At 32.1% G+C, this 25772-nt stretch overlaps 1 protein-coding gene and 1 pseudogene across 1 annotated transcript in view; one reads left to right on the top strand and one right to left on the bottom strand.

Annotated features, from left to right (window-relative positions):
• Nucleotides 1-25772, bottom strand: part of LOC128170406 (uncharacterized) — a 45298-nt gene that overhangs the window by 18286 nt on the left and 1240 nt on the right. Inside the window, exon 2 of the mRNA XM_052836181.1 lies at nucleotides 7202-7391. Coding sequence (XP_052692141.1) covers nucleotides 7202-7391 — 190 coding nt within the window. The remainder of the gene's footprint in view (nucleotides 1-7201; nucleotides 7392-25772) is intronic.
• LOC128170401 (uncharacterized) lies at nucleotides 17829-24105 on the top strand (annotated as a pseudogene).

Below are 25772 nucleotides of genomic sequence, written 5' to 3'. Positions count from 1 at the left end.
ACGTTCTCATGATCATGCAGATGGTGCAGTGGCCTTGGGTGTTGAGACTCGATGCATTCACTTATATTCGTCCTCTGTTTAGCCATGTATTTTCCAAAAGTAATCACTGCATTGACAATGTTTCGTTTTACCTTGTGCACAGCTTCATCTCTTATTTTTATTTATTTTACCGTCTCAGTGATGGCAGACAACATGGAAGCATCGAATGTGAAAATTGGCAGCTAGTTATTTATCGACCAATCAGCGCGCGCATATCTTTACATTGAAACAGAAGTAAAAGTAGACACAAACACTGAACAGCATACGAAAAATTCAATCTTCATGATTCAACATCCAGCTGTTTAGATAATCAAGTCTAAGTTGACTGATATTTGAACGTAGGAAAAAAGAATATAGCATAACAAAAGAACAGACAGGTTGGTGTTCAAGTAATACGTGGGGTCTGTAGGGGGGGGGGGGGAGTCTGCCTTTTATGTATTGAAACATAATGCGATTAAAGTTGATCTTATATTCGTAATAATATGAATTTTAATTGAGACTATCTAAGAATAACTTAAATCCGAAAATATTAATAAGATTTATTTTTTCTCTATACAACATTATAAAAGCAATTCATAGTCTAAGTTTGTGCTAAATGTGTAAAATTGTATAAGTCTTATTTCGGGTAAAGCTTTGGCAAGCTCAGAAAAGTTTGTGGTAAACTTCTGGCAAATTTTTAGTAGGTTTCCAAAAGTTTGCCACTACTGGCTAAGAAGCTGCAAACATAATTGGGTGTCTGGTAAACTTCTGGCAAAATAAAAGAGGTTAACCAGAAGTTTGCTACTACTGGCAATGATCGGCAAACAAGTTCTAAAGTTTTCTGGTAAGCAAATTTTCCGTAAACAATTCATTTATGTAAGGGAATCAATATTGATATCATTCTTATATGATTTCGATATGATTCTTACATGAAAAGCACTTCATATCAGAATCATATGTGGCGAAATTGCTTATGAAATATTGAAAAATTGTAAAAGTATGTTTTTCGTAACAAAATGAAGATATTCTAATGCACGAACTATTTGGAAATTTTGTTTGGATTGAAAAAAAGGAAGCTAAATTGACAGTACTCTAAAACAACTGAGTTAAGAAAAATGTTCATTTTCTTCTCAAATAACTTCCGCAACAAAATATAGTCCCATACTAAACTCTCTAAATATGTAGTTTTTCCTTTACTATTTTATTTAATATAGTTTAATTGGCATTATAAAATATGCATTAATGAGTAAAATCAATGTATGATGCATAATTTCAAGAACAGAGGTGACCCAAAATGGCTACCAAAAACAGAGGAACGAACCTCTTTATTTGAGTTCTTAACAAAGAATTGCAATTGGCAATGATGCTCAATTAAATTTTTTATATACTTTGTTCATATATCAAAACTCTTTTTTATATTTGATATAGTACATATGTAGTACATTGAATTTCTTGTATTTGGTGTGTGATAAGTTATCAGTGGTTCTTCAAAAAGTCATTAGTGAACCGACTGAAAGGAAACAGTTGAAATTCGCGTCGGTTGACAGTGGTGTTCTCGGGGTGTCAACTGCTATCCTCCCAAACAGATACTTTTTATTTTATTATACTAAATGTCCTAATTTCTAGAAAATCCTTACTGCATTTAATTTTTTAAATAATTTATTGGCAATAAACTTCAACAATTTCACATTTTGATTATTTTGTAAATAATAATTTTTACAGTTCAACAATAATACAAAACGTTCAACACTAAAGTGAAATTATGAAACGAGTTCACTTCATTTTGGAGTTCATATTTTAGTGTAAAAATTGAAATTAACAGTGCATTTATTCAAACATGGACAAACTAATAGTGACTTCATGTTCGAAGTCTAACCTTTCAAAACAGTGACTTCTTGTTGCTGCTATACAACAAAACTGCTTGATGAGGACAAGTTTTCGTCCAATGTTGAGTCATAAAATTGCATCAAAATTCTTCTGTGTTAGGCTTGAAAATGAATTTTCTTGATCGATATGGGATTCGGTAGGAATCTTAATTACAGTTCCTATAGCAAAGCTTAGGCAACCTGATATTTGTCTTTTCTTTGGCTCGTTCAGTCGACATGCAAAATTTCTAAGTAATGGTTCATTTTTGTGTCCCGAAGCACGCATAATGTGTCTTGCCTCTATCACTGTGTCATTCATAGCTGTTATAGCTGTTGCACGAATTGAATGCGAGACAACTTGGCTTTCGTGAAAATTTCAGACATTAGGCAAGCTAGAGTGTTTGTTTTCTAAATGGAGATCTGCAGAACTATGTAGTACTTTTTTCTAAAAAAAAAAAAAAAAGCCTCTAGCGGACGCTGTCACAGTGCACCTAATTTAGTTTGAAGCTTTAACAAATACCTTCTAAAAACAATTCACGGCGCACATGCTTCCTAATTGCGGCTGTAAATACATTTCTCTTTCTCAAATTGGTTCATTGGGTGCTGCTTTGGATCTGAAATATAAGTATTAACAATCATTATACATTACATGTGTTTTAATACCCTAACAATTAATCATATAATTATTCTTTCTTTTACAAAATGTAGTAAATAATCCCTGTGATTTTTGTCAGCTTCTTCAATTCCCTGCGACACATAGTCTCTTCCAAACGTATCTTTTGTTATTCTCCGAAGGTTCTCCCGACCTCGTCTGCATTGGTAGAACATTAGATCAAACCATACGTTGTTTTGTAATCCACAAGGTATGTTTAAATTGAATACAATGCTCTAAGAATTAAACAGTTTATTTAGGTCTGGCTGGCTGGTTTATGATCCACGGATCCGAAACCCATATGTCCGTGAGGGTTGCCTTGTAAACTTCCTTTGAATCGTTGAATTCTGAACCATGAATGCCAATTTTGCAAGTGTCTTTTAAATACTTAGAAAGACCATATTGAATGTTGTTCAATGAACTTACTTTGAGGTTCGTTTCTTTTTTGTCCTAATGGAAACATAAAAATGGCGCAGATTTTCATTGTGTTCTTGCTTGGATAGACCTTCGAATTACCCGCTTCCTCTTTTTTTCAATCAGGAACATTAACAGACCTCTTAATAGTACGTTTATTACTAACAGGGTCTTTTTCGTCCAACAATTTTGCTTTTGGGGACTCTTCCACATTTGCATGTTTCTCCCTCGTCAAAGTTGTCGGTTTTTTTCTTCAATCAATCACACTTGTGCGCACGCTTTTATAGACGCTTTATTTATTCGCATTACTTCACACGCATAACTGACTTCTATAGGAATGACGTTAATTATATGACAAACCGTACGCGCATAATTTACACGCATGTAACAATGTCTTGTGTTACCCGTTGCTAAGTGTGTTGCTAACGCTGAGGGTAATTGATTCACATATATGAATCATATGTGGATCATATGATTTGTTTCATATGAGATCATAAAAAAGGGCATCATATGTGAATCATATGTAATAAATCATATGATCCACATATGATTCACATATGATAGCCCTTTCATATGATTAACATATGAAACTTTCATGTGTGTTGGAAGTTATTTTCATATGAGAATCATATGAAAGGGGCATCATATGTAAATCATATGTTACATACATATGTGGTTTTTTTTTTCATATTTATCAAAAGGAAAATATACACTTGTGCACACTGAAAATAAGGTATTTCTGCTTTAGATAAAATTTATCAATATATTTCTAAAGTTTGTATGCACAAGCATATTATTCTACAGATCTATCCCTAAAATGTCTTGTTTTCCATACAAAGAAATAGCTTATTTTACACAGTGCATATAATTAAATTGTTCAAAGAATATAGAAAAACAAGTTATTAGCATTTGTCGATACATATATTCTACTTAAGAATACAAATTATTGGACATTTGATTTCATAAATGTATAAGTACTGTCATGTATACCAATGAGGTCATATCATGAGTAAATATACCAAAAATCATTAAAGTGTATATAACAAAGCTGAAAATTGAGTAAAAGCAATGTCCAGCGCTTGTTTAGAAATCTCTGAGCTAAACTGGAGAATTTTATGTTTTTAGTCCTGTTCTCTTGTTTATCTGCTTGCTGTCCATGGCCATGAAATGAAGTAATGGCCAGAATCTTCTTAGAATAAGTATCTCTTTGTAATTCTTCAGTATCTCCTTGGTTCCAGACTAAATTTTCTTTAGAATATATGGTCCCTTCAAAGGGATGAAAAAATATTTTAAAAACTGTAGACTTCATTAGTTTATTTTTAATGACCTTTGCATATGCTCATGATCTTGAATCTCTCAATAACTCTTGAATTTATTTGGAACTGAATGAAAAAACATTTTTTTTTGATAGCAGCCATATAATACTTACCTTAATCAAAAGTATGGACCAATGAATCCCTCAGAATAATCAAGTCACTTTTAAGCTTAAGATTGTAGTGCACATGACCCTTTTTCAACAATTTACTAAAATAAATAATTGAACAATTACTGAACATAGTGGTACATAACTATTATTAAATTAAAAGTAAATTTAAAAAATCAACACACATGATATTTTCAAAACATCTCAAAGTATTCACGTTAAAAATGATACAATGTTACTTGTTTTTTTAAAATACAGGTAGTGCTTTAAATTACAATGAATGACATGTTATGAACTTGTAATGCAATTTACAGTTATCATAAAGTTGACAAATATGCTACCTTTGAAATCCTTTGAAACCCAGAATTTGTGTATATATCTTTGTGTGCAGTTTGACTCAGTTGAAACATGCTTTCTGGTGAGCACTCAGCAATCAAAAACCCTAAAAAATAAACTTTTCAATAAGTCCAACAATAAGTATATCATAAAGAGTCACCGAGTGACCATTTTCATATTAACAAAAAATAGTAAAATTGTTGTCAATTTTATATATTATACTGAATATTTTTACTGACACTGTGGATGTTTTGCATTTTGCATTGGTCAGAAATGCAAGTTATAAATAAGATGTATAAATACATAAAAGGAAAATATCAATCAATGAATTTACTTGCAATACATAGCATATTTACATAGCAGAATATTTACCTGACTACCGGTATACAATATCTGCATGAGTTAGGATGATTTCTGTTGATCAATCATTTCATCCTACACATTATCATTTAATCCTGTGAGTTTTGCTTTTTTCCTGTCCATAACAATCGCCTACTGTGTTGTGTGCGTCTTTAATTGGACTTTGTTACTGCTGATTTTCTCTGCTTTGTTTTCTTTTAAAACAAACATAAAGTGTTAAACACAAACAACTCTATAATTGTCTGTGGCTCAACGGGAAAATTCGAATTGAATTTGACATTTCGTTATTTAACATATAATTATTGCATCAATTACAGCATTTCAGAGAAGGTTACAGGCAGTTGAAGCGATGACATGAATAAAAATTTTCGTTGATGTAGCACTGCGTCATTTTAACCCGAATTTTCCCTTATAGTTAGTTGATCTTTTTTTCTCTACTTTCACTTTTAATGTTTGTTTATTTAACGAAGTTTAACAGATAAACTGATAACTGTAACATATATCTATCAAAGATATGAATTGCACATCAGATTGGCCCTCTTAGTTAATTAATAATGTTTCCTTATGTTTGTGATACAATAGTACGCCTATGGCCCAACGTGTGTATCGATATTCTCACATACATATATAAGTATCGGTACGGTGAGTGAATAGGAAATTTATGACGATCAGATTAAATAAATCTGTTGTGCAAAATAAACTTTAAGTTAATGATTTAGGATAGGATAATGATAATCTTACCTGCTTTAAAAATTGCTCTCATCCCATCTTCTGCTTCTGGTGACGTAAAATGTGACGTAAATGACAAAACAAATTCTAAACCGATTCCGGTTCAATTCCCGGAATGAGATTTATTTATTTTTTTGGACGAATTAATGATTTTCTCATGGTTACTTCTTCGTTTCAAAAAGGATAAATGTGTATACGAAAACATATATTTTAAAACTAATTTTTTTACCACGCATGTCTGCCAACACACATGTACTACATGCATACATGTAGCTGTGACATTATTGTAAATTAAACCTAAATACTGATTATACAACGTTGCAGGATTTGTAAACATTAAAAAATGTTGTTCAAATTTGATTATATTAATAATATGCAAATAAAAAATAATTTTATAAACACTAAAACATATTATGAAATTATTAACAGGTTTCTTTCCTATGATTCTCATATGATTACACTTGTGTTATACATATGACCATCATTTGAAGGAATTTTCATATGTGAATCATATGTATATTGCTTCATATGATCCACATATGAGTGTTTATATGATTCTCATATGATCTGCCACATATGATACTCATATGATTCGATATGCATATGATACACATATGATTATCATATGAAAGGCAATACATATGAGAATCATATGTGGCGAAATTGCCTATGTACAAGCTTTTTTTATAAAACGTTATAAGCTCTTGGAAGGTACTCTGTTAACAGTCTTACATTTTCAGTTTGAAATATTATTCCAACACATTCTCTGGTTATATCTAGCAAAAAATATTCCGTACCACTTTTCGTATATTATGTTTTTAATTCCTTGAAGTAGAGACAAAACAACACCGCGTTGTTTACTGAAATGATTGGTAATCTTTCCTTATTTTTTTTTTAAAGAGTTCGAAATATTTAATGCTATATCTGTTTTTAAAATGTTGTATTGCTTGGAGCGTTTTAGTTATTAATCTAAGTATTTTACTCTAAATGAAAACATTTAAAAGATGTTAAGTTAATTCGCGGCGACATCATGTACATATAATGGTATTAACATTTAAACCTTTGTAAATATTAAACACAATTTGATAAAATGTCTAATTCAAATTAGGATTTTGATTAGGCAAACCCCTATAAATCATTTTATGTAATACAATGTAGACGAGAAGTGCGGTGTGACATTACTTTTGAATCAACCCTTGTACATTACCTTAATGGCAGAACAATCATTCACTTCTTAGATTTACCGTATTAACTTGTACTTCATAGTTTTGATTTGATTTGTCTTACTTCATAGTTTTGATTCAAGTGACTCGCTCAAAATAAAGTTTTACTCTATAAATATGTCAGTGTATAACACACTCTATATACAACTGTTGCTGTTGTATTATTGTTCGTAGTAGTTACCTTCTTGTATTAATACGAAAGGAAAATAATAACAGAACTCTAACAATTCCGTGATGTTTTCGTTTGGTAAACACAAGTATCCATTATCCTTTGTACAGTTGATAGCAGACGACCTTTCGTTCCACTCTGTTTGATTTCTTGGGCAGGATTTTGTTGAGTAAACTGGAAACTCATAATCGTCTAACTTTTTCTAAAAAAGAAATATTAAACACAAACTATAATAAATTTTTGGTAAGGGCCACAAGATCCATGTCATTATATAGTTAACGAAAAGAGTCTACTGCTTTATGAAATTTAAGATATAAATTCTTCCAATGTTGTTTCTTATACAAAAAAGCTTTGTTTGAGAATGTGTATCGATAGGGTGTATCGAGGCTTATAAACACAATTGAAAATCATGTTTTAAACTGTCATTTTAAATACAATATGAAGAAATAAGTAATAGATCGTGGAGTTTGTCGACTGTTAAATAATTAAATCTATCTAGAATGTCTACGGTTTTTTTTTCATGAACTGCATTAAACATACTTGCTTTTGACCTCCTCTTTAAATTGTTTTTAAACGGAACCTAGATATCATGATTACTTTACCCACGCTTGAATAAAAAATAAAAATAACAAGCAAAAAAAGCGTATGTTATTGTATGCATTAAACATATATACATGTTTTGCATTAAAACCCACATCTGATAATTGGGTTGACGCAAAACCGAATTATTATAAGCTAAATAAACCGGTGTCAGACTGGCCAACAATTAAAAACTTTACAACGCAGCACACACATATATGGATAGTTTCACATTTAAGGGTGTATTTGTCTTATATATGACAAAAATCCACGTTAAAATTTACTTTTACGAAAAGTACGTTCTTAATTGAATTTTTGATTTCTAAAAAAAGGGTAAAAGTTTGATTAAAAGAGTTTCAAAACCCCTGAACATAAGCAATAATTAAAAGCATTGAACATGTAATTGAAAATGCACCCTGACTTAAGAAAGCCCTGAATAAATATTTCACATCGTTTTTTTAAGTAAAAGGACTCAGTGCGGTATGGTCAAATATTTGCCCCCAATTTTAAACAATTATTAAATAGTGTCGTATACAAATCAAATCTTCATAAATCATTGTGCAATGGATGCATATCACTTTAATCTTGATTTAAATCACCATTGCTTATTTGCTATTTATCTATAACGTCAACTAAATAGCCTGATTCCCGCAATTTGTAAATAAATAAAAATATTTTCATTTTTGCTTTATATTTTGCATTCGGAAGTATAGAGCGCAGGTCTGCTCAATTAAGATTTTAACATATGTTTTTCTCCAGATAATTAAAAACATTATACTAAAAAATGGTGTTTTAGCAAGCCTGCACTCGATGTTTCCCCGTCGAAAAACCATCGGAAAACACCCATAGTTCGTAAAAAAACATCAATGTATCAAAATTAGGCAATCTTCATGAGGTCATTTCTACATTATGACGTCACCATGGTGATAACCTTTTGCACCCTTATTAAGGTCTTCCGTTTCCTACGGAAGACCTTATAGTTTTCGTACAGTTTCTTATTATTATTTTTTTTTCCACAAATTTTGTGCACGCGATTTCTCGGAAATTATCCAACCGATTTACACCATTTTTTCACAGATGATAGGAAGTGCTCTGAGTTTATTTTGATTTTAATATTTTTGCCGTTGTCACTTCCGGTCTTGATTTATTGCTGATTTTGTCTATTTTTCGACCCATTTTGTGCACGCTTCATCTCAAAAACTATCAGAGATATGAATATGAAATTTTCAGGATTGGTAGACCATAGCCTGAAGTTGTGCCTATTGTTTTTGTTTTACGCCATTGGCGCCGTTCTAAAGAGCTCACTATGGTTCAAAAGTTGGGCACGAATTTTGTTCCCATTCTTTGTACACACGATTTCTCAGAGATGGCTCGATAGATTTTCTTGAAATTTTTAGGAGTGATAGAAATAAAATATATCTGGAGGATCCATTGTTCAGTTTTTCAAAGTTCATTTCCTGTCGTCCGTTTCCTGTCCCACGACAAAAAGCTTGTAACATTCAGATCTTAAAAAATGATAAGGACTTGAGCATTCACACTTTGTAGGATTATAGACCTATAGTCGTAGATGTCTTTCAATCATTTTGTTTTGTCCGTCATAACTTCCGGTCGTCACCGGAAGCACTTCAAAAATATTTTTTTTTTTGCATTAAATTTGTTTCATATGAAATTGAGATATACGTAATAATCCTTATATGTGATGTATCCGATGTTAAATGAAAACAAAAAACTCGACTTCCGGTGAGATATCTCAAATATCTCAGAGAGCGTTTTTTTTTTATAAATGTTTTACGCACGAGGTCTCAGAAAGTCAAGTGATCATTACACGAAACTTTATAGATAATAGACATTCGATAGAAAATGCGTTTAATCGTTTTCATTTTGTCAACCGTCCCTTCCGGTTCTCACCGGAAGGGTTCGAACAAATCAAGCTGTTTGAAAGTTTCACTGTTTTTCTTTGACAATTTTAGTAAAATTGATAAACAATAAAGTACAAGTGTCTAATGCTCATAAAATACTTACTTTTTCACTGAGCATTTCCGTTTGTCCGTTTCCTGTCAAGAGACACAAAAAAACCCAAAAAACAATGACTCCACAAGATTTCAAAAACGGTGATGACTTGAACAACCAAACTTCGGGGATGATAGCCCTAAGTATGTATCCGTGTTTACATTTTTTGTTTGAATTGTCGTCACTTCCGCTCGTCACCGGATGTACTTAAAATATTTTTTCTCTATTTTGTTTTACATGGACTGAATACCGGTATATGATTACACGATCTTATATATGTTAAATAAGCAAAGATATTCTATTTCCGGTCAGTTATATCAAATATCTTAGGTACCTAGCCTTTTCACAAAATTGATACCAGCGAGATTTTAGTCACTGTAAGTGATTGAGACACTTTTATAAATGATAGACAACCGATTGAAGATGTGTTTAACGGGTTTTCTTTTGTCAACCGTCACTTCCGGTACTCACCAGAAGAGTTCAAACAATTCATTTTTTCACAAGTTTAACTGATTATCTTTGGTGTTTCATCTTTTATTATTAACAGTGGTGTACACTAACAAATGTATAAAAAAAAAACAGTTTTTATTTTCATAAACCTCTATTGTTCGTCCGTTTCCGGTCTCGAAACAAAAAACCTAGATTCACCAAGATCGCAGATTTGGCAGAGAATATTGATATTTCATCGTATCATATGAAAACAAAATCGGACGGAAGACCTACTCGTTACTCGTAACGAGATCTAGTTTTTAATATGATTCTTTCTATCTTTCAAATTATTTTTAAAGCACTTCATAAAACTTAAATTTTGGTGGCAAAAAATGCATAAAACCGGACATTGTTCTTTCATCTTCTTTATCATATTGCTGAGTTTATTTTGAACAACATTTGAAAAATATGATTTTTATTGAAATAATTTGCCACAATTGCTTAAAGCATGGTAAAAATTAAATCAACATGCAGATTAAGATTTCGTGTTTCTTTACATATTTTGTTTGATGCAAACCATTTGGTGATTCCTTTTTTTATTGTATGAGGTTAAATGGTATTATTAAGGTCTTCCGTTTCCAACGGACGACCTAATAGTGATTGTAATGTTTATTATTAAAGTCTTCAGTTTCCAACGGAAGTCCTTATAGTGATTGTAATGTTTGTTATTAATGTCCTCCGTTTCCAACAGAAGACCTTATAGTGATTGTAATGTTTGTTATTAATGTCTTCCGTTTCCAACAGAAGACCTTCTAGTGATTGTAATGTTTTTGTTTTGTTTTTTTCATATTTTTTTTTGTCCACAACATTTCTTAGAGATAGCTGGATAGATTTTCTTCAAGTTTTCTGGTCTGATAGAGAATGATAATATCTTGAGGCGTTTTGTTCGTTTTTTTAAATTATTTCCTGTCGTCTGTTTCCTGTCCCGCGACAAAATGCTAGGGACATCAGGATCTCAAAAAACGATAAAGACGTGAGAATCCAGACTTTGATCTCAAATATATCAGGTAGTCTGTTGTAACAGTGAGTTCTCAGAAACTGTAAGTGACCAAGACACAAACTTACATAGATTACAGGCATTTGATAGAAGATGTGTTAATTTTCATTTTGTCAACCGTTACTTCCAGTTTACAATAGAAGAATACAACATAATCAGGTTGTTTATGAGTTAAACTGTTTTTCTTTGATAATGTTAGAAAAATCGATGGGCAATAAAGTCTTGTTGTCTAATATTTAGGAAATACTAACTTTCATTTTCATTGAACACTTCCGTTTGTCTGTTTCCTGTCTCGAGACGTAAAACCTTGATTTCTCAAGATCTTAAAACCGGAAATAACTTGAACAACTAAACTTTGTGTGATGATGGACCTATGTATGTGTATGAGTTTACATTATTTTGTTTAATTCGTCGTAACTTCCGGTCATCATCGGAAGGTCTTCAAAAATTATTTCTTTCTTATTTTACCTTTTTTTTTTTTACATGAAATGAATATATCAGTATAAAATCTTAGATTTGTCGTCTATACAATGTTTAATAAAAATTAATGTTACTTCCGGTGAGATATCTCAAATATCTCTTGCTAGCTTTCCTTTTCATAAAGTTGATGCCCGCGAGATTTTAGTCCCCCTAAGTAAATAAGACACGAAGCTTTAATGTATGATAGACATTTGATTGAAATTATCTTTCACATGGTTTTTTTGTTAACCGTCACTTCCGGTTCTCAAAGGAAGGGTTCAAACGAATCATGTTTTAACAAGTTTAACCGACTTTCTTTGGTGTTTCTTTTAGCCTAATAAACATAAATACGCTAGGCAAATGTAGACAAATGATAGGTTCTGTTTTTATTAATCACTTTTGTTCGTCCGCTTCCGGTCCAAGACGAAAAATATTGTTTCAACGAGATGGCAGATTTGGCAGAGACGTAAACAACCAAACATTGAGGATTTTTTTGAAATTGTCAGGGGTGATAAACAATGATAATATCTCTAGGTGATTTTTTTTCTCTCATTTTTTTAAAAATTCATCTCCTGTCGTCCGTTTCCTTTTCTGCGACAAAAATCTTTCGACAACGAAATCTCTGTTTAACACTCGAACATTCTAACTTTGAGGAAAGATAAATCTATAGCTGTAGATGTGTTTAAACTTTTAAATTTTGTTCGTCGCAACTTCCGGTCGTCTCCGGAATCACTTCAAAACAAATTTTTTTACTCATGTAATTTATTTCACACTAAATTAAAATGTATGTATAAATCCTTATATATGTCATCTATCTGATATTTAATAACCAGAAAATTTTTACTTCCGGTGAGATATCTCAAATATCTCTGGTGGCCATTTTAGAACAAATGATTGAACCTCAAGATTTAAGATACTATAAATGGTAAATACATAAAACTTAAATAAATGATAGACATTCGATAGAAGATTAAAATAGTGTTTAACTGCTTTCATTTTGTCAACCGTCACTTCCTGTCCACACCGGAAGAATTGAAACAAATCAAGTTGTCAAGAAGTTAAACTAGTTTTTTGGGGTTTTTTGTTTTTTGTTGTTTTTTTTTTGGGGGGGGGGGATTGTTCATAAATTGATGGACAATAAAGTCCTGATGTCTATTGATTAAAAATACTAATTTTCTTTTTCTTCGAGCACTTCTATTTTCTGTTTCCTGTCCCAAAACGAAAACTTTGACTCAAGATCTAAAAAAACAGTAATGACTTAAACAATCAAACTTTGTGGGATGACAGACCTATGTATGTACTTGTGTTTGCACTCTTTTGTTGGATTCGTTGTAACTTCCGGTCGTCACCGGAAGCACTTCAAAATTATTTTTTCTTATTTTATTTATTTCACATGGAATGATAATATCAGTATTTCATCCTATATGTTATCAATACAATGTTAAATAAACAAACAAATTCTTCTTCCGATGAAATAACTCAAATATTACAAGGTAGCTTTCCTTTTTACAAATTTGATGCCCGCGAGATTTTAGTCACTGTAATTGATTGAGACACAAAGCTTTTATCAATGATAAGATAAGAATAAAACATAATCAGGTTGTTTATGAGTTAAACTGTTTTTCTTTGATAATGTTAGAAAAATCGATAGGCAATATAGTCTTGTTGTCTAATATTTAGGAAATACTAACTTTCATTTTCATTGAACACTTCCGTTTGTCCGTTTCCTTTCTCGAGACGTAAAACTTTGACTTCTCAAGATCTCAAAACCGGTAATAACTTGAACAACTAAACTTTGTGTGATGATGGACCTATGTATGTGTATGAGTTTACATTATTTTGTTTAATTCGTCGTAACTTTCGGTCATCATCGGAAGGTCTTCAAAAATTATTTCTTTCTTATTTTACCTTTTTTTTTTTTTACATGAAATGAATATATCAGTATAACATCTTAGATTTGTCATCTATACAATGTTTAATAAAAATTAATGTTACTTCCGGTGAGATATCTCAAATATCTCTTGCTAGCTTTCCTTTTCATAAATTTGATGCCCGAGAGATTTTAGTCCCCCTAAGTAAATGAGACACGAAGCTTTAATGTATGATAGACATTTGATTGAAAATATCTTTCACATGGTTTTTTTGTTAACCGTCATTTCCGGTTCTCAAAGGAAGGGTTCAAACGAATCATGTTTTAACAAGTTTAACCGACTTTCTTTGGTGTTTCTTTTAGCCTAATAAACATAAATACGCTAGGCAAATGTAGAAAAATGATAGGTTTTGTTTTTATTAATCACTTCTGTTCGTCCGCTTCCGGTCCAAGACGAAAAATATTGTTTCAACGAGATGGCAGATTTGGCAGAGACGTAAACAACCAAACATTGAGGATTTTTTTGAAATTGTCAGGGGTGATAAACAATGATAATATCTCTAGGTGATTTTTTTTCTCTCATTTTTTTAAAAATTCATCTCCTGTCGTCCGTTTCCTTTTCTGCGACAAAAATCTTTCGACAACGAAATCTCTGTTTAACACTCGAACATTCTAACTTTGAGGAAAGATAAATCTATAGCTGTAGATGTGTTTAAACTTTTAAATTTTGTTCGTCGCAACTTCCGGTCGTCTCCGGAATCACTTCAAAACAAATTTTTTTACTCATGTAATTTATTTCACACTAAATTAAAATGTATGTATAAATCCTTATATATGTCATCTATCTGATATTTAATAAACAGAAAAATTTTACTTCCGGTGAGATATCTCAAATATCTCTGGTGGCCATTTTAAAACAAATGATTGAACCTCAAGATTTAAGATACTATAAATGGTAAATACATAAAACTTAAATAAATGATAGACATTCGATAGAAGATTAAAATAGTGTTTAACTGCTTTCATTTTCTCAACCGTCACTTCCTGTCCACACCGGAAGAATTGAAACAAATCAAGTTGTCAAGAAGTTAAACTAGTTTTTTTGTTTTTTGTTTTTTTTTTTTGGGGGGGGGGGGATTGTTCATGAATTGATGGACAATAAAGTCCTGTTGTCTATTGATTAAAAATACTAATTTTCTTTTTCTTCGAGCACTTCTATTTTCTGTTTCCTGTCCCAAAACAAAAACTTTGACTCAAGATCTAAAAAAACAGTAATGACTTAAACAATCAAACTTTGTGGGATGACAGACCTATGTATGTACTTGTGTTTGCACTCTTTTGTTGGATTCGTTGTAACTTCCGGTCGTCACCGGAAGCACTTCAAAATTATTTTTTCTTATTTTATATATTTCACATGGAATGATAATATCAGTATTTCATCCTATATGTTATCAATACAATGTTAAATAAACAAACAAATTCTTCTTCCGATGAAATAACTCAAATATTACAAGGTAGCTTTCCTTTTTACAAATTTGATGCCCGCGAGATTTTAGTCACTGTAATTAATTGAGACACAAAGCTTTTATCAATGATAGACATTTCATTGAAGATTTTTATTAATCACCCCCGTTCGTCCGTTTCCTGGCCCGAGACAAAGAATATTGTTTCAACGAGGTCTTAGATTTTGCAGAAAAATGAACAACAAAACTTTGATGAAAGATTGACTTGTGATTGTACAAATTTTTAATATGTTTGCAATTGGTTTGATTCGGCAATACTTCCGGTTATCACAGAAAGAATTTCAATTTTTTTTTCATTTTTGTTGTTTTACATGGAAGTAACGTCATTTCATTCACAATGATTATCATATCCACTATTTTTTCTATGTGAGAAAATCAATGTCTTACAAAACGGAAGACATTTTTGTTGCTTTTGAAACAAGAGTCTAGTTATTTTTCTATTTAGACAATACAGATCACAAACTGTTTGCATTGCTGAACATAAGGTCACTTTATAACAATGTACGAAGATCTAATGAACATGTCGAAACTCAGCGTGATGAAATATACTGCAATTTCCTTTAATGAAAGAAAAAACTGAAACAGATGGAAATTTCACAAAAATTTCAAATAAGTACGTTTTTTTATATAATAAGACGTAATATCTTAGAAAACGTTTGCAAATATCTCTTCTTTAAAAAAGTTAGGTATCAAGCGATCAATTAATTCGTTGGTGAAAAAAGAAAATTTCAATACAGTAAATAACAACCAACGAATTTTATCGTCTGTTAATACAACCTTATTGGATTTTGTTCTATGTTATAAAAGTACAGTGGTAACAACGTTATTGTTGACAAGCCAATCGTGTTAAATAGTTCGTGTAACGTGAGTGATCGTTCGTGTAACGCGCGGGATCGTGCGTGTGTCAGGAAAATTGGTTTACCGTGCGTGTTCGTACGTGATTGTACGTTTTTTTCGTTTTGTAACTTTTTCTAACGGAATGCAAGGATTTATTCTACAAACAACGACAAGAAGTTTTTGTAAAACAATGTGAATTTAACACTTTTTTATACAAGAACTCTGACAGTTGTTAACATTCATCTCTCTTTCGTCGTTAAGTACATTTATTTCGATAGTTCATTCAATCCTTTGTTCGGTCGAGTTAGTTTTGCATAATTTTATAACCAGCCTATATCAAGCATCCATTTAAGCATTGAAACATTTTTTTTTTAAGATGTGGTCTCATAACTGCAACGGTGTGTGCATACAAATTGAAAAACGTGCGCTAGCGCTTTAGGAAAATTTATTTGCACATACCGTGAAAAGGGCTAATATTACAAGCGTGGTAACTTTTGATTGCTGTTTTTATTCATATATGCTGTCGCTAACGTTATGTATTTTGAATATAGACCAAGGCTTAACATTCAATTAAAGAAATCAATGACGTATGGATTTTGTTCACTATAAATTCAATGAAATTGTATACGATATTTAAATTCTGTGTAAATGTGGTTGACGTAAGCAAATAAACAGGTGCCAGACTGGCCAAAACCTGACAATGAAGCATAAAAATGCATGGGAAGTGAAGAGTGTATTTTTCTCATACAATACAAATATCTTTATTTAAAGTTTTAGAAAAGTTCGTTCCCTATTCAATGTTCATAATACCAAAGGAGGATAAAAGTTTGTTTAAGAGATATTTAAACGCCTTTGAACATGGGCAATAATCAAAGCATTAAACATGTATTGAAAAATGCACATTAAATAAACAACCCACATCGATTAAAAAATTGATCAATTTTTATTGTCTTTATCATACTGTTGAGTAATTTTGAGCAAAACTACAAAAATGAGATACATACATTTAACAGAAATAATCAAAACTACATAAGGACGGTTGAAACAAAAATAGCATTTAAATCAACATTCAAGATTTAGATTTCGTGTTTCTCAACATCTTTTGTTGGATGCACACCTGACCTTTGTAAGAATAAACGTTTCTTCTGTTATTGTTCTCATTATTTTTTTTTACTATGCTTAAGAGCCATTCTCTGTAAGAACCCCAGATTGGGTTCAAATGAATGTCACCAAATTTAATAAAACTTATATGGAAAATTAAAAGTGTATATGAGATTTATTTTGCATAAAAAAAAATTTGGCTGAGACACATCATAGGGGTTATGGCCCAAATATTCATTTCAGGGTTAACCTATAGCAAACAGACTAAACAATCAACAATTCGGTGTCATTTTATGAAAAATCCCAAGATAAGTTTATAAAATTTTAGCAATAATTTAAAGATAAACATACTGTATTTATTATTTATTTTAGTTTTGGAGATGTGTTTTGTGTATTAAGAAAAAGAAATGCATATAAAAATCTGAAAATCTTGGTTTTGGCTAAAAGAGTTATCGCCCTTTGTAAAACTCTCTAGTGACTACAGTGAAAGAAGGTAAAAACAGTCCGATTTGTAAGCATGTCGTCTGGAGTATATTTATACAAACCTTTGGTTTTGACTAGTTTTATACCAGTTTACAGTATTTTTATGACCTTACATTGATAACTTCAAAAGAAAGTAACCAACATGCAATGCAGCTTTGTTGGGAGATGTGAATTAGACTGCTCTGAAGAAATACAGCATCTCGTGAATTTCAGCTCGGATCATGTTTGTATTATTTTATCTGAAGTAGGCCTAAAACCTTGTGTTGCATTCGCTAAACAACAACTATCAAATATGCACGAGCCATTTTAACTTTTATTTGAAATCAAATACAAAACGATCAAGAAGGAAGCTGTGTCAAATCCCAAGTTTGCTAAGCTCCCACCCTCACATAGACAACACCAGAGAAGATGGACTTAGATCTCTTCCTATTCGTACGCATATAAAAATTGCAAGCAGGGGATTAAAGGAGAGTGATATCATCCATTTGATTAGTCATGCTGGTATAACACTACCTGTGAATACACGTAAGTATCTTTTATAGATTATTAGTTCTTATTTAAATATATTGATAAAAAAGACTAAACTTGTGTTCATTACACATGTCATGTACATGCAAATAATAATGGTTTCTGTCACATATTTTAATAGAATGCTAATTTTAAAAAGTTTTTAAATCAAAATTAATGTTAACATATCTTTGATTAACTTGAATTGTATGATCATAAAGGATTCTCCAAAATTTATTAGGTAATAAAATAATGATTTATATAAAAAGACCCATTTTGGCAATCTGTCAACATAAATTAAAAGGCTTTGAATTATTTTGAATTTATTGTTCATGTAGCATGCTGTACCATGTGTCTTAAGAAAATAAGAGAGGAACATGAGAATGAAGAGGATCATTACATGGAGTGTTCAACATCAGACAAAGACAAGGTTCAGTAGCAATCTTTATTTTGAATTCCACTGAACCCAATCACAACTTCTCAAGCCTCCGGGCGGAGCTCGGAAAAACACCTTGAATGTATTTCGATACTGAATAAAGTATTGAATTTTATTACCGCGGCATTTATATGAATTAAATTGATAAACAATGAAAGAAAAAAAAGAAAATAAAGTTCGGAATAACGTAATTCTCTTCGGCTATTTCTGACGACAAAACGTGTACGTTTTACATCTAAAACATGACGTCAAAATGTAGACTGAGCACGCAACGTTTAGTTAAACTTTGGCTAACGATTTGAGTAGGCAACCAAGCGGAACCTACTGTATGTGTTTCAAATAAATTTTGTTCTACAAAAATCAAACTGCACCCTGTAAAATCTGTGCTCGGTCCAACGGTCACACCGTTTGCATATTAATGTGAATGATTGTTGGGCCTATTCAAAGACTTACGATCTCTGCAGTCTCCACACCCAGAAATAAAATAAAAAAAACTTTGCCTCTGCTTTTTTCTTGTACATCTTTATAATTATTTATAACACATCACTGCCGTATGAAACTATTTATGCATTGATAATTTAGCTAAAATAATCAAGGATAACTTTCATCCATGCTGTCAATCTGACATAAAAATCTTTAAAACGTTTTGATAAGTGGTGTTTTCTATTGAATTGTTACAAGCATTTTTTGAACTCTGATTTGTAAAGACTCAATTGTTTAAACCAATTACGGTTGGTAATCTGGATTTAGAATAAAAAGTGTTAGGGAAGGCTCATGAAAAAATAAGGTCGGTTGGGAAACTGGAAACACACATTTTTTTTTTGGCCTAATGTAATCTTCCTAAGATCGCTGGAAAGTGGTGTGATATACCCTGTAAATCTTATACATCACTTCCAGTGTTTATATCACACAGGTAGGCATATTTACGGTTTATATCACACAGGGCGGAAAAGGGTATGTTTTCTATAAGTATATGATATAAAATTCTAACATCCAGTAATTTCAATGCATTCGAGGCGTTTTTCTGAGCTCTGCCCAAAAGGCCGGAGAAGTTGGATAAAAATTACATACCATCACAAATCATGAGAGATCCAATACACATATAAGTATTATTATTCTTGTGTCATATTTTAACTACCAATTTGAAATTTGATTCTGTTTTTGAATTTATAGCAACTGCAGCAAGCTACTTCCACTGAGACGGAAGGGTCTTACCTCTCAGAAACAAGGGAACCACCTAGCATTACAGTAAGTATTCTCAAAAAGTAAAGTGTACCAGTGTGTGGTATAAATAGCATTGATGTTCATTCATTTGATATAATTTTTATATGAAACATCACTTTTAAAAGAAATATGTTAATTATTCAGTGAATTTGAATTGTCATCTATATATTTTGACACATTTACACTATATACAATTCCATTCTACATGTACATATGTATCACTTTTCCTAAGTATCAGTTGTACTGAGGTTTTTTAAACCTTTCTAAAATGCTTATGTTACAAAAATTTATGATATGGAATATTTACAATATCTTGGTAATGATTTTCAGGTTACCGAAGATACAATTAGTACTCAAACTTCTTGTGAAAATACTGAAAGTACATGTAGCCTTTCTCAGACATCTTGTGAAAGTAGCATGGAATGCCTCTCTCAAGTAAGTACAATAGAGAGACATATATTTACATGAAATATATGACAATAAGTAAAATATGGGAACAGTCAAAGTAAGTGTTAAATGAATCTAATCATTTGATATATCAATATGTATCAATTTGAAATCTAAGTTTTAACATCTCTTTTGATAGAGCCTAAGTACCTATGAGTAATGTTCTGGCAAATCAAAAATAACAAGTACACAAGTCAATTGGTATGAGGTCATTTCGCCCCATATTAGAATTTGCCTCTGATGTTGAGGAGGAGATAATTGTATTACGGCTTTGACATTGCTTTTAATAGAGTCTAAACACCTACAAGTAATGTTCGGGCAAATAAAAAATAAACAAGTACACAAGTCAGATGGTTTCATTTAAAATTAAGACTTTGTTTTATAATAGCGTACATGTATTATTTAAATCTAAAATATATGTTATTTTTTACAGAACTCGAACCAGAGTTTTACATTTAGCCATGACATTCAGCACCTGAATGAGTATCTTAAGATAATTGGTGAAAGAGAATTCTCAGATGATGGAAGATACCAGTGGGACTCTTACTCTAAGTCAGCTAAATCTTACTACACCAAACGATTTAGAAACATCTTGACAAAATTGATCACCATAATTTTCCCAAAGAATGTTGAAGAAGTGGTGAAGAATCTTCTAGTGTCTGAAGAAAATCAAAAAATGACACCCAGTATCATACCTGAAGGAACATTTGGACCACTCGTTCATGCATATCAAACTTCAGAAACATGGCATCACAGACGGCAAATTCTCTCTTTTTTTACGCAAACTTTATCATTCAAAGAAGCAAAATCCCTTTTACCAAACATAACAGAATCAAAGTACTATGCTGCTAAGAATCATGCAAAGAATGTTGGCCCTGGTCTTCCTGTAGGTACAACTTCTACAAGAAAAAGAATGGATCCAGTGAAGTTGGACAGTTTTCTGGATTTCATTACTTCTCCTCATGTTATTCGAGATCTACCATATGGAGAAAGAAAGATTAAATTGTCAGACGGAACAGTATATGAAATGCCAAACGTGATTCGTTGCATGGGATCCAGTGATGTTATTCAACAGTATAAAGCCTACTGCTCTGAAAATAACATTTCTCCTCTTGGTAAGTTAAAATACAAATTTCAGATACTGATTAAGTAAGCTGTTACCCAAGTAATTAATATAATTGTACTAGTGCTTTAGATAAGAATCTTATTAAATGTAGGCAACTAGTATATAAAAGAAAATATATATGTATCATATGTTTACTACAAAAATTACTTAATATGTTTTGGACATTTTACCAGGTGACAGTACAATGTATTGGATCCTGTCTGAGTGTGGAGCGCAAATAAGAACCAGTCTCGAGGGTATTGACTACTTCATTGCTGAGGGAGGTCGTGCATTCCGCACCATTTTGGAAGCTTTGGAGGAACTCCTGAAGTTTCAAGTTTTAAACCAACAGGAGAAAAAAGACTTCTCTGCCCTCTTTCTCCAGTGTAAACAGTATCTTCGTGCAGATTTCAAGGTATGTTTGAATGAATGTATGTTTGTATTTCTGACTTATAACAGCGAATTACAGAAGACTGATAGAATTTTCAAGTAAGCAAAAGATTACTAGATATAACTCACTTAAAACGTATTGATGTCATACCTGAGTAATCACATGACTACATATAAACCTTGCTGACCCTGTTGAGCAATCTGACAAGCTATTGAAAACTCTACCAGTATTCTGTAAATCACTGTAAAACAAAACAAGGGCCAATCAATTTGAAATTACATAGTTCAGCACATGTTGGTTTGTCAGAACACAGAATGTAAATAGACTCAGGAGTTAATCTTTGGAACTTTAGATAGACAGAAAACATATTTGTGTACATGGTGGTAGGATGCCCTTGACTTTAAAATATGCTTTGGTTGAGATGACATCACAAAATATGCATTATTTTTAAACTCCTACAAAAGTGTGGGCCCTTATTGATACATATCGACCTATACCAAAGTCTGTAGTTCTATGTTTTTGCACAGTGGAGGTTAGCTTCATATAGATGATTTTTTGTTTTTTGCTTTAGGTACACATCTCCCCAGACAGCAAGGTAGCAGATCATTGTCAGACCTTTGCCCTCAGTGATCCACTTCATCCCGAATTTGCTGTCACTTGCCAACATCACCATGATCTAGTTTGCGTGACGTGTGAACAAATGAAGGATGCGATCTCTTCTTTAATGAAGACTATCCAGTGTTCGTGCAACCATGGACTGACTGATTCACTTCGGGACTTGCAGTTCAAACTCCAAAATGCTACGCAAAGTATCACAAATTTGAAACGTCATCTCATTCGATGCAGAAACCAGGACGCAGCAAAATCTGATCTCTTTGACACGATGCAACATAATGAAGTGCTTTTGATCTGTGACTGGTCCATGAAATACCTCCCACGAAAGTATAGAGAAGACCAAAGTGATTGGTTTGGGAAGCGTGGTTTACCATGGCACATCACAATGGCATTCCACAAGACAGAAACTTGTATTGAGAGCCTAGGCTTTGTCCACATCTTTCAGAGCCAGGTATCACAGGACAGCATAACTACTGCAGCCATCATCATTAATGTTATGGAAAACATTCAGTCAATTGATGCATCAATATCCTCTTTCCATGTCTGGTCAGACAATGCTGGTTGCTACAAGTCGACAGAGATGATGGCCCTCCTCAAATCACATGGCCTGGTTAGATCCTTCAACTTCTGTGAGGCACAGAATGGAAAAGGGCCATGCGACAGAACTGGAGCGACTCTAAAGTCAGCTATCCGACGCTTTGTTAACCAAGGACATGATGTTCTAACAGCACATTCAATGAAAGAGGTATGGTATTTAGATCATTTTTATCATTTCTAAACTAAAAAAAAATAAAAAAAAAATGTTTGTTTGCTGAAAATCCTTATACTGTTTTATCTTTAACAATATGTGCAGCACAAGGGGAGATAAGAGGTTTTTTTTAGAGAAACACAGATGCACTATCGCTTTTAAGAAAGAAATAGAAAATCATAAATTCAAATTGATTTATCTTTTTGATTTAGGCAATCGAGAAAACTGCAAAAAATGTGAAGTACAGGGTTAGTGTTTCAGAAGTTGCTTCACAAAAGACATCCTTCAAGCCAATTCCTGCCATCAGCTCCTATTCAAACTTTGTATTTGAGGAAGAAGGCATACGTGTTTGGAAAGCATATGGTGTTGGTACAGGTAAGTAAGCTGTTTGAATAAGTACAGTTATGTTTAAAAGCAAGAATTTTTTTACATTGATTTTTGAGATACATGTACATGAACATTTTATGCATTTGTGTACACAAAAATGTCATTCAAATCAACATTTTAGTTATTTAGAGGGAAAAAAAACCCTGCAAATGTAAACATCATTGAAAGTTCATTATCTTAAAACAGTAAAACATTATGACAACAAACCACATCTGTGTAAAAAAAATTCCTGACAATCATTATACTTGGATTCAACTATAAAATTTGTAGGTTTATTGATCCCAAATACTGCCATTGGCATTCCAAGTATGGAGCACCTGCCATTGACCATTTTGGAGCAACCAGAGGACATTGGTTTCCATATGATAAAAGTCAACACAACTACAGAAACTGAAAAGACCTTCCATTGCCCAAATGAGGGATGCGTTGCAGCTTTTGGCTCAAGTGAGGATTTATCGAACCATCTTCTTTTTGAAAAGTGTAACCTTGAATTGGAACTAAGTTCAAGTTCCATAGCAGATCTTACAAAAAGAAAGTATGTAACAAAAATATCTCATTCAGAGAATCTGAATCTGAAGTTATGTTGGCTGAAGACACAGAGACACAAGCAGCAGATAGTGAATTAAACTCTGGCTGGGCTTTGAAAGATGAGAGACGCTCAAGGAGATTTAATGAAAATCAGAGAGATTTTTTAGTCCAAAAATTTAACGTCGGACTTCAGACAGGAAAGAAAGAAGACCCTTTTATTCTCTCTGAATCCATGATGTATGAAAGAAGGGCAGATGGTACAAGGCGTTTTTCATACGATGAGATACTGTCCATGCAGCAAATAACTTCCTTTTTCTCAAGAATGAGCAAGAAAAACAAGATGGCTGAAGCTGAAAATTGGGAAGCCAAGAAGGAAACAGAAATAAGTAAAATAAGAGCAAATATTATTGATGAATAATTCACTAGACATAATCAGCATTGCTATTGTTGTATTCATATTGTTGATTCTTTTTAATAGGAAATGTACGCTGGGATAATATGTGATGAATTTTGAATAGTCACATGTAGTATATATTGGTATGCTTTTATTGTTCTACAATTACATGATTGTATATTTCTGTTCATAGGTAATTAGTTATGCTTTATTGTACATGTAAGAAGTAAATAGAACTGGGAATTATTATGTATTTATTTATAGGATAAATACTTGATGTTATTCATACTTAAAACACTTCATTTATCAATTTTTGCAGTCAGTTTGCTATCAAAAGTGAACATGTGGTTCACGTTGTAATTAACATGTTTATGTTTTATTATTGCACTCATATCAGCCCGAATGTTGCATGGTTTGACCCCTTGACATTAACTATGGCTTTCTAGAATCCATTAAAAAATGTTTATCCCCTTTGTTTAAGCAAAATGTGAATGGAGTTAGTTTAATACCATTTAAGCAAAGGTGTATTGCATTTTAAAATTTTTAATATGTTAAAATGTAGAGCATAACGTGATTTTGCAGAACAGGATGCGATCCTCTGGCGCAGGTGAAACATACTCGTAACATCGCAAGTCACTGGCGTAGTTGAAATATACTCGTAAACTTGGCCTGCTGCAAAATCTGAGCTTGCTTCTGCAGTAAATATGTTAATGTAAATGTTAATGGGGAGGGTTTTAATGTGTGTTTATATATAGATTTAATTTTGCTTCTTTTAAACAGATTTCAACCATACATGTATCGTCATTAGAGATCATAAAACTAAAAAAAATTGTCAAAAGACTTTTTTGGGCATTGTATACTTGTATAAACCCAATGTACATGCAGCTTTATATGTTGGTGATATTTGAAATTCAAGATTTTATGCAGTTATGATTGGAATCTTTAGGTTTAAGAATGATTATAGTAGCCAAATAGTTGAAATGATTGATTAACATCACATGTAATGTGATTTGCATTTGCTATTGTGGTAAAAAAAAAAGTCAACAGTAAAATTCTTCTAACAATTTACATGTTGTAATTGTTTGCTTATTTTCTTAAGTTTTGAGATGATCATGACCTTATTATACAGGATGTCAATAGCTGATATTTTACATTACTCAAGCAAAGGTTTAATCATCAGGGCAAGGCCAACTTATCACACGCTAGGAACAGCTCTCAATAAATATATAGGATACTTTACATAAAACCATTTTAACATGATGTTGGACTTACTATCTATTTCTTGCGTTAAAGCAAGTAAAAAATGACACTTGTTTCAAGCAAAATATGCACCGATTGCATAAGTCCTAACTCAAAAGCCAGACAAATCTTGTTGATTTCAAAGAGCCATGGATGAGTGGCAGCAATGAAATAGGCAGGTCTATTTCAAATTGCTGTTTGACACAACTACCCA

This window comes from Crassostrea angulata, chromosome 2 (assembly GCF_025612915.1).
Source record: "Crassostrea angulata isolate pt1a10 chromosome 2, ASM2561291v2, whole genome shotgun sequence".
Classification (NCBI taxonomy): domain Eukaryota; kingdom Metazoa; phylum Mollusca; class Bivalvia; order Ostreida; family Ostreidae; genus Magallana; species Magallana angulata.
The sequence above is the reverse complement of the archived record's forward strand: the minus strand, read 5'-3'. Positions and strand labels throughout refer to the sequence as shown.